This window comes from Aphidius gifuensis, linkage group LG1, assembly GCF_014905175.1.
Source record: "Aphidius gifuensis isolate YNYX2018 linkage group LG1, ASM1490517v1, whole genome shotgun sequence".
Taxonomy (NCBI): Eukaryota; Metazoa; Arthropoda; class Insecta; order Hymenoptera; family Braconidae; genus Aphidius; species Aphidius gifuensis.
Window position 1 is genome coordinate 23,304,251 of NC_057788.1, and position 13,302 is coordinate 23,317,552.

The 13,302-nt window shown below is 25.7% G+C and overlaps 1 protein-coding gene across 1 annotated transcript; it reads left to right on the forward strand.

Moving 5' to 3' along the window:
* Positions 1-4: 4 nt before the first annotated feature.
* Positions 5-12,837, forward strand: LOC122853540 (nuclear hormone receptor FTZ-F1 beta). Its single transcript, XM_044154044.1, has 4 exons — positions 5-636; positions 8,115-8,473; positions 8,541-11,008; positions 11,091-12,837. Exons 2-4 carry the CDS (start codon positions 8,269-8,271, stop codon positions 11,355-11,357), a joined length of 2,940 nt encoding a protein of 979 aa, XP_044009979.1. The 5' UTR covers positions 5-636; positions 8,115-8,268; the 3' UTR covers positions 11,358-12,837.
* Positions 12,838-13,302: the final 465 nt, after the last annotated feature.

Genomic DNA, 13,302 nt, shown 5'->3' on the forward strand with positions numbered 1-13,302 from the left:
CTACTACTAAATAATAATAAATATAAACAATAACAATTGGAAAAAAAATATATAATAATTTTATCAGAGATATTGCTAAAAAAAAAAATAGCCAGTCAGGATTTTTTGTTGTGTATATTGCTCTGGTTGTATTTGTGATATATATATTTTCTTCTCTTGAGTAAAAAAGAAAGAACGAAACATTGTGAAGTGTATGGCGGCAAGAAAGGCCAAATAGGTGATAGTGGTGGCAAAAGAGAAGGAAAGAAACAAGTCGTCGAGGAGAGCTGGCAAGGTGACTTAAATGGGGGAGTTAAAAAAGTGATTTAAGTTGATTTTTTTTTTTTTTTTTTAAATTGTGAATGGTTGAAAGAGAGAATAAGATAAAAGTCTTCAAGATAAGTGGCGTGAAAGTTTTTTTTTTCCATTTAAAAATCAACCCCTGTTGATTTTTCCTTCGAAAATTCAACGAAAATCCATCGACCTTCCCGTGGCCTTCTCTTCTATTCGAGGGCTATTTATATTTATTATTTTTTTTTTTTTTCACTGTAAAAGCTGATTCATGTGGATTTTTTTAAAATTCAAAAAAAAAAAGTAAAATATATACTGATATTTATTTTTCATCATAAGGAACCACGCTGTGGCACAAACCATGAGGTAAGTCACGAGCGAAGCCGATTATGGTGAGAGTGCTCCTGTTACGAACAATTTTTTTTTTTTTTAATTTTTTTTTCTTTATATATATACATGCACATTTTGCATTACACATATATATATAAATAATAACAATAATATTACATTACAAAACAACTTTCTGCATTTATAAAAAAAAAAAAAAAAAATTATATTTTCTTAAACTTGTGTAAAATATTTTTATTTAAATTAAAAAAAAATATTTAATCAAAAAAAACAAACAGAATTCAAAAAAATTACTCCAAAAATGATGAAAATTTATTTTTATATTGGATTTTAAAAATAAAAATGTAGGACAAGTTATTTTATTTCATGTTTTTTTTTTTTTTTTTTCTATGAAATATATAAAGAAGAGTAAATAAAAATCTTGAATATATATATCCTTTATAATTTATGTTATTTTAAAAATACAATAGCACTGGCACGTGATCAAAGCATTCAAATAGAAAATAAAGTAGAAAAAAAAAAAAAAAAAAAAAAAATTTAAAACCGAATAAACGATTGTTGATATTTCGGTGCGCATCTGACAGTCTACGACCGACCTTGAGCCTCTTATTCTATTCATTCAATGTATGTCTTTCTCTAATATATTTATCCTACTCTTCTCACACTTGTATGTATTATTATTATATTTATATTAAATAAAAATATGTATCTATTTCACCTTCTAACTTATCATCATCATCATCATATAACTAACACTCCAAAAATATATTGTATATAATTTTTTTTGTAAAATTATTCATTCAAAAACATATAGCTTCATGATTTGTCAATTACGTATTATGTATTTTTTTATTTTTTAAAATTATTATTATATGATAACTACAAAAAGACAAAGGGATAAAAAATACGTGATATTAAAAATAACGAATATAACTTTCTAGCGGTATATCGTGATGATTACGGTAATGCCATTGACGCTCACTCGTATCCTCTTTTTTATTTATTTATTTATTTATTATTATTATAATTTTATTTACTATGGTCTTTACTTCTCATCATCTTTGAATGTGATGCTTAGTTCATGCAGTCGACCTCAACTCATCAGCATATATATACTCTCTTTATTTTTCTATTTTTCTTTATTTATGAATTTAAATAAATAAATAAATAATAATATAATTTGTATACTAAAAATATAGGTTAAAAAAATTATATAAAATCGTGTTATTGGTTAAATTATTTAGGCACGATTTAATATATATATAACTATAGATTTAGATATTTCAAAAATCTGGAGTAAAATTTTTATTAAAATTGAGCTAAAAAAATTATCCCACACACACACTAGCTAGCTAAAAAAATTTGTTTTATAATAAAAAATATTTAAACAATATTAAATTATATATTTAATTATAAGTCATTTAAACATTATTTTTCATTTAGTAAAAATTAAGATAATAATGTTGATGAGCATTATGATGAAAAAGTAACATAAGCTGACGTTTCGACCTTTAAGAAAAATCGTCACGATCGTATATCAACTTCCGCCTGCCTTATTATTTAAAAAATCATCAGAAAATTGACTGAAGGATTAATGATAATAATAAAAAAATAAATAAAATTATTATATCTTTTTATCATATGTACATCCCACGTGCTTATTCATGACCATTCGCGATATATTTTTTTTTTCATATATTTACACTTAATATTATTTTTAATTTTGTTAATTACAAATAAAATACTCCCACAATAAAATTCCGCTATATATTGATATCCTTGATAAAGAAAAAAAAATATAATACAAGAAACTTTCAGAAATATTTTCAATTATTTTATCCCAAAAATACTACTTGTTTTTTTTTTTTTTTTTTTTACCGACAAAATTCTATTGTAATTTTTAAATCTTTAAAAATTATACCCAGGATAAATTTTTTTATTAATATATATATATATATTTTTTTCAAGAAAATCAAATTGTAATTGATTGTATTTACCTTCTCGTTGTTATCTCACGCGAATAACATGGTTCATTATACATAAACCTCCCACGTTTATTTATTTATTTATTTATTTTTCATAATATTATACACGACAATGTTGAAATTGCACCTCTTGGCTACCAGTATAAACAACAATTTTATTATTATTATTTTATATTAAAAAAACAAAGTTATTAATATTATTTATATTTATTTATATATATTTTTAACGTATATATTATGCTGTTGTTGATGATGATGGGTTATTCGTAAAAGTGCCAACCTGACTATCATATTATCTCCTTGAAATTTTATCCTTTACTTGTGCTCAAAAAAAAGATAGGGACTATTATGATGAGAGAATAAATTTTATATGAATATTAATAAGGAATTCTTGTCGTTGACGACGACGACGAAGACGAAGACGAAGACGACAAACGCAACTCTCTGAGACCGCGCCTCAAAATAATTATCATCGCGTTTTAATATTTCCTGATATAAATATATTCAATTTATTTTTTTAAAATTATTTTAGTTTAATTGAAAATTTATTAACGTTCATTATATAGCTGTATTCAGTTTTATTATTTATTGTTTCTAAAAACAAAAAAAAAAAAATAAAAAATAATATATATTTACTTTGAAGCAAAGTAAAAAAAAAGGAGTAAAAAAAAATGAAAGAAAGACCATATCTTTGAAGCATCCTGACCCAACGTAACGCTACTTCTTGGTTACTGTGATGTGAAGAAGGACAAACAGTTTGTAACAGTACTTTCTTGCTGGTTTTATACAAAACGAGTGCCAACAAGAAGAGTAATATACCGAGGCACCGACCTTAAACTCTCTACGTTATTTTATACCTTTGATCTTAACAACAAATAAAACACTCGAGAAAAATAATTGCAATAAATATATCTAATTTTTTTTTTTGTCTTAACAATTTAATTGTACAAAGAAGATGAAAGAAAACAATAAAATACACACGCACACACACACACACACGCACGCAAAAGTTATTGTTCAATAATAAATTATAAAATTGAGAAAAAAAAGAGTGAGAATTTTATTTAAAAAAATTATTCTCATTAAAATTTAAAATCTAATATTATTTTTTGCAATATATAAAAATAATTAAGTAATTATTAATATATTATTGAATAAGATTGTTTCATTAGAGAATGGTAATTTTATGACTTTGACGTTGTCCTCGTGTGGTTTTTACATAAATTATTATTTTGAAAAAACATATTTTTTTTATAATTATTTTTATGTCAATCATATTGCCTAGTAGTATATCCTAACATTATTGCAAATTAAATTTTCAAAATGTCAAGGTTAATATTGAAAATAAAATTTAAATATCATATAATTATTCATTAAAAATAATTAAATTTATAAAAAAAAATATATTTATTAAAAAATATGCAACAACAAGACATTAAGTGCAGTGTAATATGTATATACAATGACACAATGTATTTATAAATTTGCAATAAATAATAAATAATAAATAAATTCTTTGAGTGAAAGGAAATCAGGCCCATTAAATTATAACAACCCTCATAGAACAATATCAATTGGAACCAAGCCTTAATACATTGAAAAAAAATTAAATAAAATAATACATTTTTTTGTATGTTGAAGAAAAATTTCTCCTACAAAAACACATATATATTTTCAAAAATAATCAAGCAAATAGAGGCAAATTTCAAATAATTCAAAAAAAAAAAATTTCATAATGAACCAAGCTTTTATTTATAATGTTAAAAAAAAATTGAAATATACCTTCAAGTCTTCAAGTTAAATTAATCGAAAAGTTGAATAAACATACAGTCAAATAAAATGAATAAAAAAAAAATAAATTGCATTTAATGATTGGATAATAATAATAATAATAAATATATACATATATATTTATTTCGTCATCGCATGGCTGGCATTAATCGTTTATATATATATATATATATTTATTGCTGATTCGACGAGTTTATTATTTACTTGCGTAATAATATAATCTGATGCAATTTTTTCTAAATTTTTTATTTTATATTTATTTATATATTGTTTGTATTTAAAAAATAATGATAATTATATATATATATATTTCCGGTTAAACAAAAAAATATATTTCTTTCCGGATTCTGTCATGTTAAAACTACATCAGGGTCGATGACGTCTACCCAAAATAGAGAGTGCGGTCGTCGATCCCACCACCACTACTACCACTATAACCCACCTGCTAATTTATATTTTTATTATAAAAAAAAAAAAGAAAATAATTAATATAAATTTACAAATCTATATAAATTAATTATTTTATAATTAATTTTTTAATATATAATGATGACATGACATTAGATAATTTTATTGTGTCATATATATACACAATTGCATAAAAAATAATAACAACAAAAAAAAAGAAATTTCAAAATAATAATAATAACAATAATGGTCCCTTTTTTTATCCTTGCTGTGTGTGTTCTCTTGAAATTTTCTCTTTGAAATAAAATTGAACAATGTGACGCCGACGAAGAAGAAAGTTTTTTTTTTTTTTTTTGAGGGACATGATTGGTGTATATATATATATATATGATGAAAAAAAGGAAAAATAAATAAAAGTGTATAGAATGATGTGATGTAGTCTGAAAAAAATTATACAAAGAGACTTGTTTCGAAGGAACACAACCGGGCGTTCCATCGGTCCGGCTTGAGTGCACGCGGCTAAATCATTGTGTGCAATGTATCCCAGTCATACACATTTTATATCAGTTTTATATTTACATTGGTATGTGTATGTGTGTGTATTTGATGCAGTTTGATGAGATGATGATGATGATGATGATGATGAATATAGTGGGGATAGGAGACCTTGAGTCGCATCACGTGACCGTCAAGGTGCATGGGGGTAGAGCGTTGAGGGCCTTGACCTTACCGCTGATGTGCTTGGTGCTTGTGCTCTTTCATTTCGTACTTTACTTTGTACACACAAGTGTGGGCTTATATATATTATATATATACACATTTATATTATTAATAATACTTTTTCTTTTTTTTACTTTTCACTCGGCACCCTTGAAATATCCTTTTTTTTTGTTTTTTTTAAACCACAAGAAAATACTCCAAAAATTTTTATCCAAATATATAATTATTTTAATTTTTTATTGTCGTAATATTTTGGATTAATAAAATATAAAAAAAAAGATTAAAATGATTTTGAAAAATGATAATGATGAACAAAGAGTTGAGTCATGAATAGGTGCGTCTGCGGTTGAGGTCAGAGAATTTCCTCTATCACGTATATTTTTACATTTTTTTTTCTTTTTTTATCTCTTTGTTTAATATTACATGATAAAAACCATGAAAAAAAAAAAAAACTATTCTTTTCTCATTCACATATGTATTTCCTCTATTATGTGAGATAAATAAAAATAGATAACTTTAAATTGATAAAAATTTTCAACAAACACAATTATACTTTGTTTAAAAAAAATAATAATTTATTATAATACTTGAAAATTAAAAAAAAAAAAAAAAGCTCTTATTTATTTTCAATATATATATATTAATTGTTATTGAATGATTGGATGATTAATAATTCAAGTGTTGGTAATGGCAAAATGTAAATAACATGCGTGATAGATTGATGGCGAATGAGGGTCTCACGATAAATTGTATATGTTATATGAAAATTATTGAGAAATCGCGAAAGAGAGAGAGACAAATATACACGCGTGTGTGTCTTGTGCATAATAGATGTAGACTTGATTTGAAAAAAAAATAAAAAAAAAAAAATGTATATATAAAAGGGAAGGAGAATATAATTATTATTAACCCAAGTACAAGAGAAAGAAAATACCAAGTGTGGAGCAACGCCCAAAGCATCAGTTATATATAAAAAATTCAACATCAGCATCAGGAGCAATATTGTATCGGACACTTATATATACACATATATGATATTGTGGATTATGTTTATAGCTATATATGCGTATACAGTACATGAACGAGTTGAGAATGAAAAGAGTTTACCCCTCTTAAACTTGTGAGAATTGCGAGTGTTAAAGCATAATTTATGTAAGAGAGTAGACATTTTGTATGTTTGTAAAATGGTGGTGTTGGTGGTGGTTAAAGTGGTGGTGGTGGACCGACAGGAATGCAGGTCCTGTGATTATCTATTTATTTTATTAATCGATGGAAAAAAGAAAAAGTGCGAAAACAGGTTCCGGCACAGGCCTTGGTAAATTCTCACATAAAATTTTTTCAAAAAACTTGAGAGAAATTAAATTTATATATATAACCCCATATGAAATTATTAAAAAAATAATTATTATTATTTATCATTTATCATTAGTAAAATATTTATTTTTTTCAAATATAATTTTATCATTTAAATCGATTATGGAATTTCCGGTAAGACAGTCGCTAATCAGAAGGTCCATGGATTTTATTTTATCATCATCATCATCATAATGATTAAGATGAAACTTGAAAAGAAAAAAAAAAAAAAAAAAAAGGAGAATTTTCGAGAGAAAGAAACCACCGGCAAAGTTTTTTTTTACAGTGTGTACATACACGGTGGTCCCCGATGGAATGCAATGCGTGTATAGATATTATATACTCTCCCTTGTCGACCTCGCGTCAACTCTATATCTTTGTCTTTTTTTTTCTATTTATTTTATTATTTTACATTTCTATTTTTTTATAATAAAAAAAAAAAACTAAGTGTGTGTGTGTGTGTGTGTGTGTGTCCGTGTTGTGTGTCTATAAAAATATACATAAACACAAATTATAAACGTAAATTTTCTATTGATCTTTATGATTTTTTTCCCACCAATTTTAAACTTGTCTACTATCATCAAATATATTTTTTTTATTAACTTCATTTTATGAGTAACACATACACAGCATATAGCATCAAAAAATTTTAATTTTAAAATTTTATATATACATAAGCCCCACGGCAATCATTGAGAATGAACCTTTCATACTAACTCGTTGTACCCTGCTGTCTGCCATATCGCAAAACTAGCTGTACAATAATTTATTAAATAATATTTTTTTAAAAATAAAAATTATATTCATGCTTCTGGCAGACGAGAAATCGTCTAGCTTGTATATTTTATATATTTTCATATCACAAAACTTCTTTGTCCTGTTTTATAGTTTAAAAAAAAAATATATATTATTTCTCTTCTTTTTTTTTTCTTTTTTTTTGTTAATATTTTTTTCAAGGCATATGTATATTGAAATATTAGTCATTTCTTCTAAGCATTTGCCGGTCATGTGCTTGTGTCCATTTCCGTGCGAAGGTCGTTTACGGGTACCGGAAGTGGGCCGGCCTTGCCTGGACGACCGTTACGCACATGCTCTCACAAAGAGATATGGATACTCTCATCAAATTTTGATTTAATTATCAATAATTTTATACTTTTTTTTTTTTTAAATTAATTTATAAACAATATTTAAATTAAAAAAAAATTAATAATGTAAATTTTTGTTTGGATTTTTTTACAGATTTGGAGCTACTTGATACAAATAAATAATATATCAAGACGAATATATTTATATGAAGTATATGCGTACTCAGGATGCTAAAAAGATTGATGTCACGTGACATAAAAGAAGTTTATTTTTTGATAATTAATTATAATTTAAACATTAGCTGAAAATGTCGGAACGTAACGGGCCGACGGAGGGCTCGGGTTGGTGGTCACCAGCACAAATATGGAAAACTTCATCATCAACATCATCATCAATAACAACATCAACAACAGTTGCATCAACTTCAGTAATAACATCACGTTTATCAGATACAGGAAAAAATGTATCAGTAACAACAATAAATGTACCCCAAGCACAAGATGTACACGATGGTAAGTTTATTTATTATTATATCTATCTTTATATATATTAATTAATTTATATAATTATTATTTTCAGTTAAAAATATAAAATATCTTGGTGGTCAAAATGGTGTAACAGTATCAGTGGTATCATCGTGTGGTAGTCCAGCATCAACATTAACAGATCATCAATTACCAGAGAATTCATCAGTTGATGATGATGTTGAAGATAGTGATGGAGAAGTATCAAAAATTGATTTTCGTGGTGTTAATCTTCGTACAAAAAAAAAACGTGATTCTGAATCTGAATGTGGAATAACAACAACAAATAATAATAATAATGTACATCATCAACAACAACAACAACAACCAGAAAGACCAATGTCATGGGAAGGTGAATTATCTGATCATGAAATGTCATCAAATACAATTATGAATCAAGATCATGAAGAAACATCAATGGAAGGTGTACAAGCATGTAGTCCAAGTCCAGTAACACCAGAAACACAAAAATATCCAATTAAACCAGAACCTGATTATTGTTCAAGTCCTGGATTATCTTCTCATGAAGCTGTAATGCCACTTTCACATTCTCAACATTTACAAAATCATCATCATCATCATCATATACAAAATCAACAACAACAACAACATCATCACCATCATCAATTACAACAACAACAGCAGCATCAACATCATCATCAACAACAACAATTGCACTCTCAGCGAGACGATCAAAATCAACAAAATGATTTACCATTAATTGTTGATAAGTTGCTGGATAATTATAATAATACAACACCAAATCACAGTCCAATATTAAATCCACGTCATCATTTAACAAAACATGGTCATACAAGATCACAAGTACCATCACCTGATTCAGCAATACATTCGGCATACAGTGTATTTTCATCACCAACACAAAGTCCTCATGCTGCACGTCATTCAGCTCTTGGTTCTGGTAGTCCAATACCATCATCAACATTATCACGTCAAAGTTTTAATAATTCAACATCATCATTATCATTGTCACATTCATTATCACGAAATAATTCTGATGCTTCAAGTAGCTGTTATAGTTATGGTTCTCTAAGTCCACCAACTCATTCACCTATTCAACAACCACGTCATGCACAACATCATCATCAGCATCATCATCACCATCAGCAGCATCATCAACATCATCATCATCAACAACAACAACAACAACAGCAACATCATCAACAATCACAACAACAATATCATCAGCAAATATCACAAACTGGAAGCCCATTACATTTACCTATATCATCACCATCATCATCATCATCATCAACAATAACAAATACTTATAATAATAATAGTAATAATAATCAAACAGATTTATCTGAACAACATGATGATCAAGAAGATTGTAAAGTACCTCTAGCCTCATCAGGCATATCAACAAGACAACAACTTATAAATAGTCCATGTCCAATATGTGGTGATAAAATAAGTGGTTTTCATTATGGTATATTTTCATGTGAATCATGTAAAGGTTTTTTTAAACGTACTGTACAAAATCGTAAAAATTATGTATGTCTTAGAGGAGCAATATGTCCAGTAACTGTTGGTACACGTAAAAAATGTCCAGCATGTCGTTTTGATAAATGTTTAAATATGGGAATGAAACTTGAAGCAATTAGAGAAGATAGAACACGTGGTGGTAGAAGTACATATCAATGTACATATACAATACCAGCAAATTTAATTGGTAATAATAATAATAATAATAATACAAATAGTTTATCTGGTGATAAAATGACTGGTGGTAATTGTAGTCCAGCACCATCTGGTAATGAACATTATCATAGTAGTGGTGGTAGTGGAGGTGGAGGTGGTGGTAGACATCATTGGAATAATTTAAATAAATTACCAGTACCACAATTATTACAAGAAATAATGGATGTCGAACATCTTTGGCATTACAATGATAACGATCGTGCAAGTGGGAGTAGTAGTGGTGGTGGTAATAGTAATACTGCTAATAGTGCTAGTGGTCCTTCAAGTGAATCATTAGATATCGGTAATAATAATTTTGAAGAAACAAAAGGAACAATATCAACATCTGATTTATCAAAGGCAACAACAGAAACAACAACAGCGACGACAACAACAACTCCAACCTCATCATCATCAACATCAACATCAAATCATGATGATGATAATTCAACAAACAATAATACAACAAATTTAAATCCAAATACAAATTCACCAGATTTTCTATCAAATTTGTGCAATATTGCTGATCATAGATTATATAAAATAGTAAAATGGTGTAAAAGTTTGCCATTATTTAAAAATATATCAATTGATGATCAAATATTATTACTTATTAATTCATGGTGTGAATTATTATTATTTTCATGTTGTTTTCGTAGTATGACAACACCTGGTGAAATACGTGTATCATTGGGTAAATCAATAACACTTGAACAAGCAAGACAATTGGGTTTAGCAACTTGTATTGAAAGAATGCTTGCTTTTACTGATAATTTAAGAAGACTAAAAGTTGATCAATATGAATATGTTGCCATGAAAGTAAGCATTTTTTAAAAGTATAATTTATACACATTATTGATTATTATAATATTAATTAATTTATTTTTGTTTTTTCAAATAGGTAATTGTACTATTGACATCAGATACAAGTGAACTTAAAGAACCAGAAAAAGTACGTTCATCACAAGAAAAAGCACTTCAAGCATTACAACAATATACAATAGGAAAATTTCCAGATATGCCAGCTAAATTTGGTGAATTATTATTACGAATACCAGATCTTCAACGTACTTGTCAAGCTGGTAAAGAATTATTAACACAAAAACGAGCTGAAGGTGAAGGTTGTTCTTTTAATTTATTAATGGAACTTCTTCGAGGTGATCATTAATACTTAATTATTTATATAAACATTTTTTTTTTTTTTTAAATCTAATAAATAATAATTATTCATTCATCAGATAAAACGAAAAAAAAAAATTTATAAAAAAAAACAATTTAAAAAATGACTGTAATTTAGTATTTAAGATCATTGGTGAGGGGACACACTTTTTTTTTTTTTTTTTACATAGAAACTTATTTATAGAAATTTTTGAAACTATACATTATATATATAATAAAAAAAAGTAAGAAAAAAGTAAAAAAAAAAAAATACATATATATAAATTAATAGAGTAAATATATTTTATATTAAAAATTAAAAAAAAAAATAAAAAAAAAATGCTTCCAGCGACAAAAGTTTGAAAGAACTTGCATTCCTGTCGTTAAAATATATTTATATATATATATATTTTTTTTTTCCTGGAGATAGCCAAGTGTGGCTGATGTCCAGGTGCGAGTGAGACTGAAATTTTTATAATGACCGGATGAATATTGGGCGCACGCAATTTTTTTTTTTTTTTTATTTTCTTATTTTTTTTTTACCGAGGTAGATGGATGATATAGAGTAAATGAATAAATAATTATAATTTTTTTTTTTTTTATACCTTTTTTAAGATAATAATAATCTTGGAAAGTTTGTATTTATGAAAAAATGAAATAATATTATTGATTTCATGACAATAACGAATCAAGTATTTTCTACCATTTTTGGTCTTTTTTTTTAAAAAAAAATTAACAAATTACTTAAAAAAAAAAAAAAAAAAATGTAGAATATTTTTTCGCAATGGTGTACTTAATAATGTGAATTTTTTCGTTTTTTAAATATAATTTTTTTACAATTATTATTAGGTATGTTATAAAAGCAACGTTGCCTTGTGCCTTTCTCGAAAAAAATATATATTTGTTTATGATGATAAACCGTCCATACTTAATTATTATTATTAATAAAAATAGAAAATTACGAATTTGGTTTACTTGCAATATACAATTAACGAGGTTTTTTTTTTTGATACAGTAACGAGACTGTGTTTAACAGTGACAAATCCAGTGATGTAAAAAAAAAAAAAAAACAAAAATGTTATGTAATTGATTAAAAAAAATTTCCACAGTCTCATTGTTATCTATAATATTATTATTTTTATAAATTACAATTTTATTATTCACGTGACGTGTATCACATGTGATACACGAACTAACGCGTGCATTATTAAATTTTTGAGCTCGCTTGATATTTTAAAAAATACCAAGTTCATGCATTCACTTAGTAATTAACGAAAAAACAAAATTCATTTATGTACCTTTATATTCATGAGAAAAAAAAAAACAAAAAAAAGACTGCAATAATTAGGAACGAGAAAGAACAAAAAAAAAAAATAATAAATGTATATTAATTAAATAAATAGCAAGTGATTTAAAAAATAATTAATAAAAATGCGCGGGGCAACGTGCAAATAGTAACGCTGGCGATACATTTTTTTTTTTTTTTTTTTCATAGAAAAGCTAAAAATTGAATAAAAAAATTTGAATTGATGAATAATAATTTACAGTATAACTGAAAAAATTTCATCATGCGATAAAATGTAAATCTCTTATTGTTTAAATTTCAAAAAAAATACATGAACCTCGGTGATTATGTGCTAAAAAAAAAAAAAAAAAAAAAAAAATGATAAAATAATTATCACGACTAATACTTAATGTTAATAATAATAACTAAAAAAAATAATCCAGTATTCCCGATGATTTTTAATAATGAATTGGTATTTAAATGTTGAAGATATATTAAATTAATAAATATTGATCATTATGGTGTAAATATTATCGCAAAAATTAAAAAAAGGAAAATGATTGAAGATCATATTAATTATTATTAAATCATTGAAAGTAATGACTCGCCAACTAAACATTAAGCAAATAGACTATTATTATTATTATATAAATAAACAACTCGATAAAAA

What these genes read in the sequence shown, in the direction of transcription:
- LOC122853540 (XM_044154044.1), top strand. Translation starts at nt 8,269, where the DNA reads ATGTCGGAACGTAACGGGCCGACGGAGGGCTCGGGTTGGTGGTCACCA. An exon ending in AGCACAAGATGTACACGATG is followed by an intron (nt 8,474 to 8,540) that starts GTAAGTTTATTT and finishes TATTATTTTCAG; the next exon opens with TTAAAAATATAAAATATCTT. An exon ending in ATGAATATGTTGCCATGAAA is followed by an intron (nt 11,009 to 11,090) that starts GTAAGCATTTTT and finishes TTTTTCAAATAG; the next exon opens with GTAATTGTACTATTGACATC.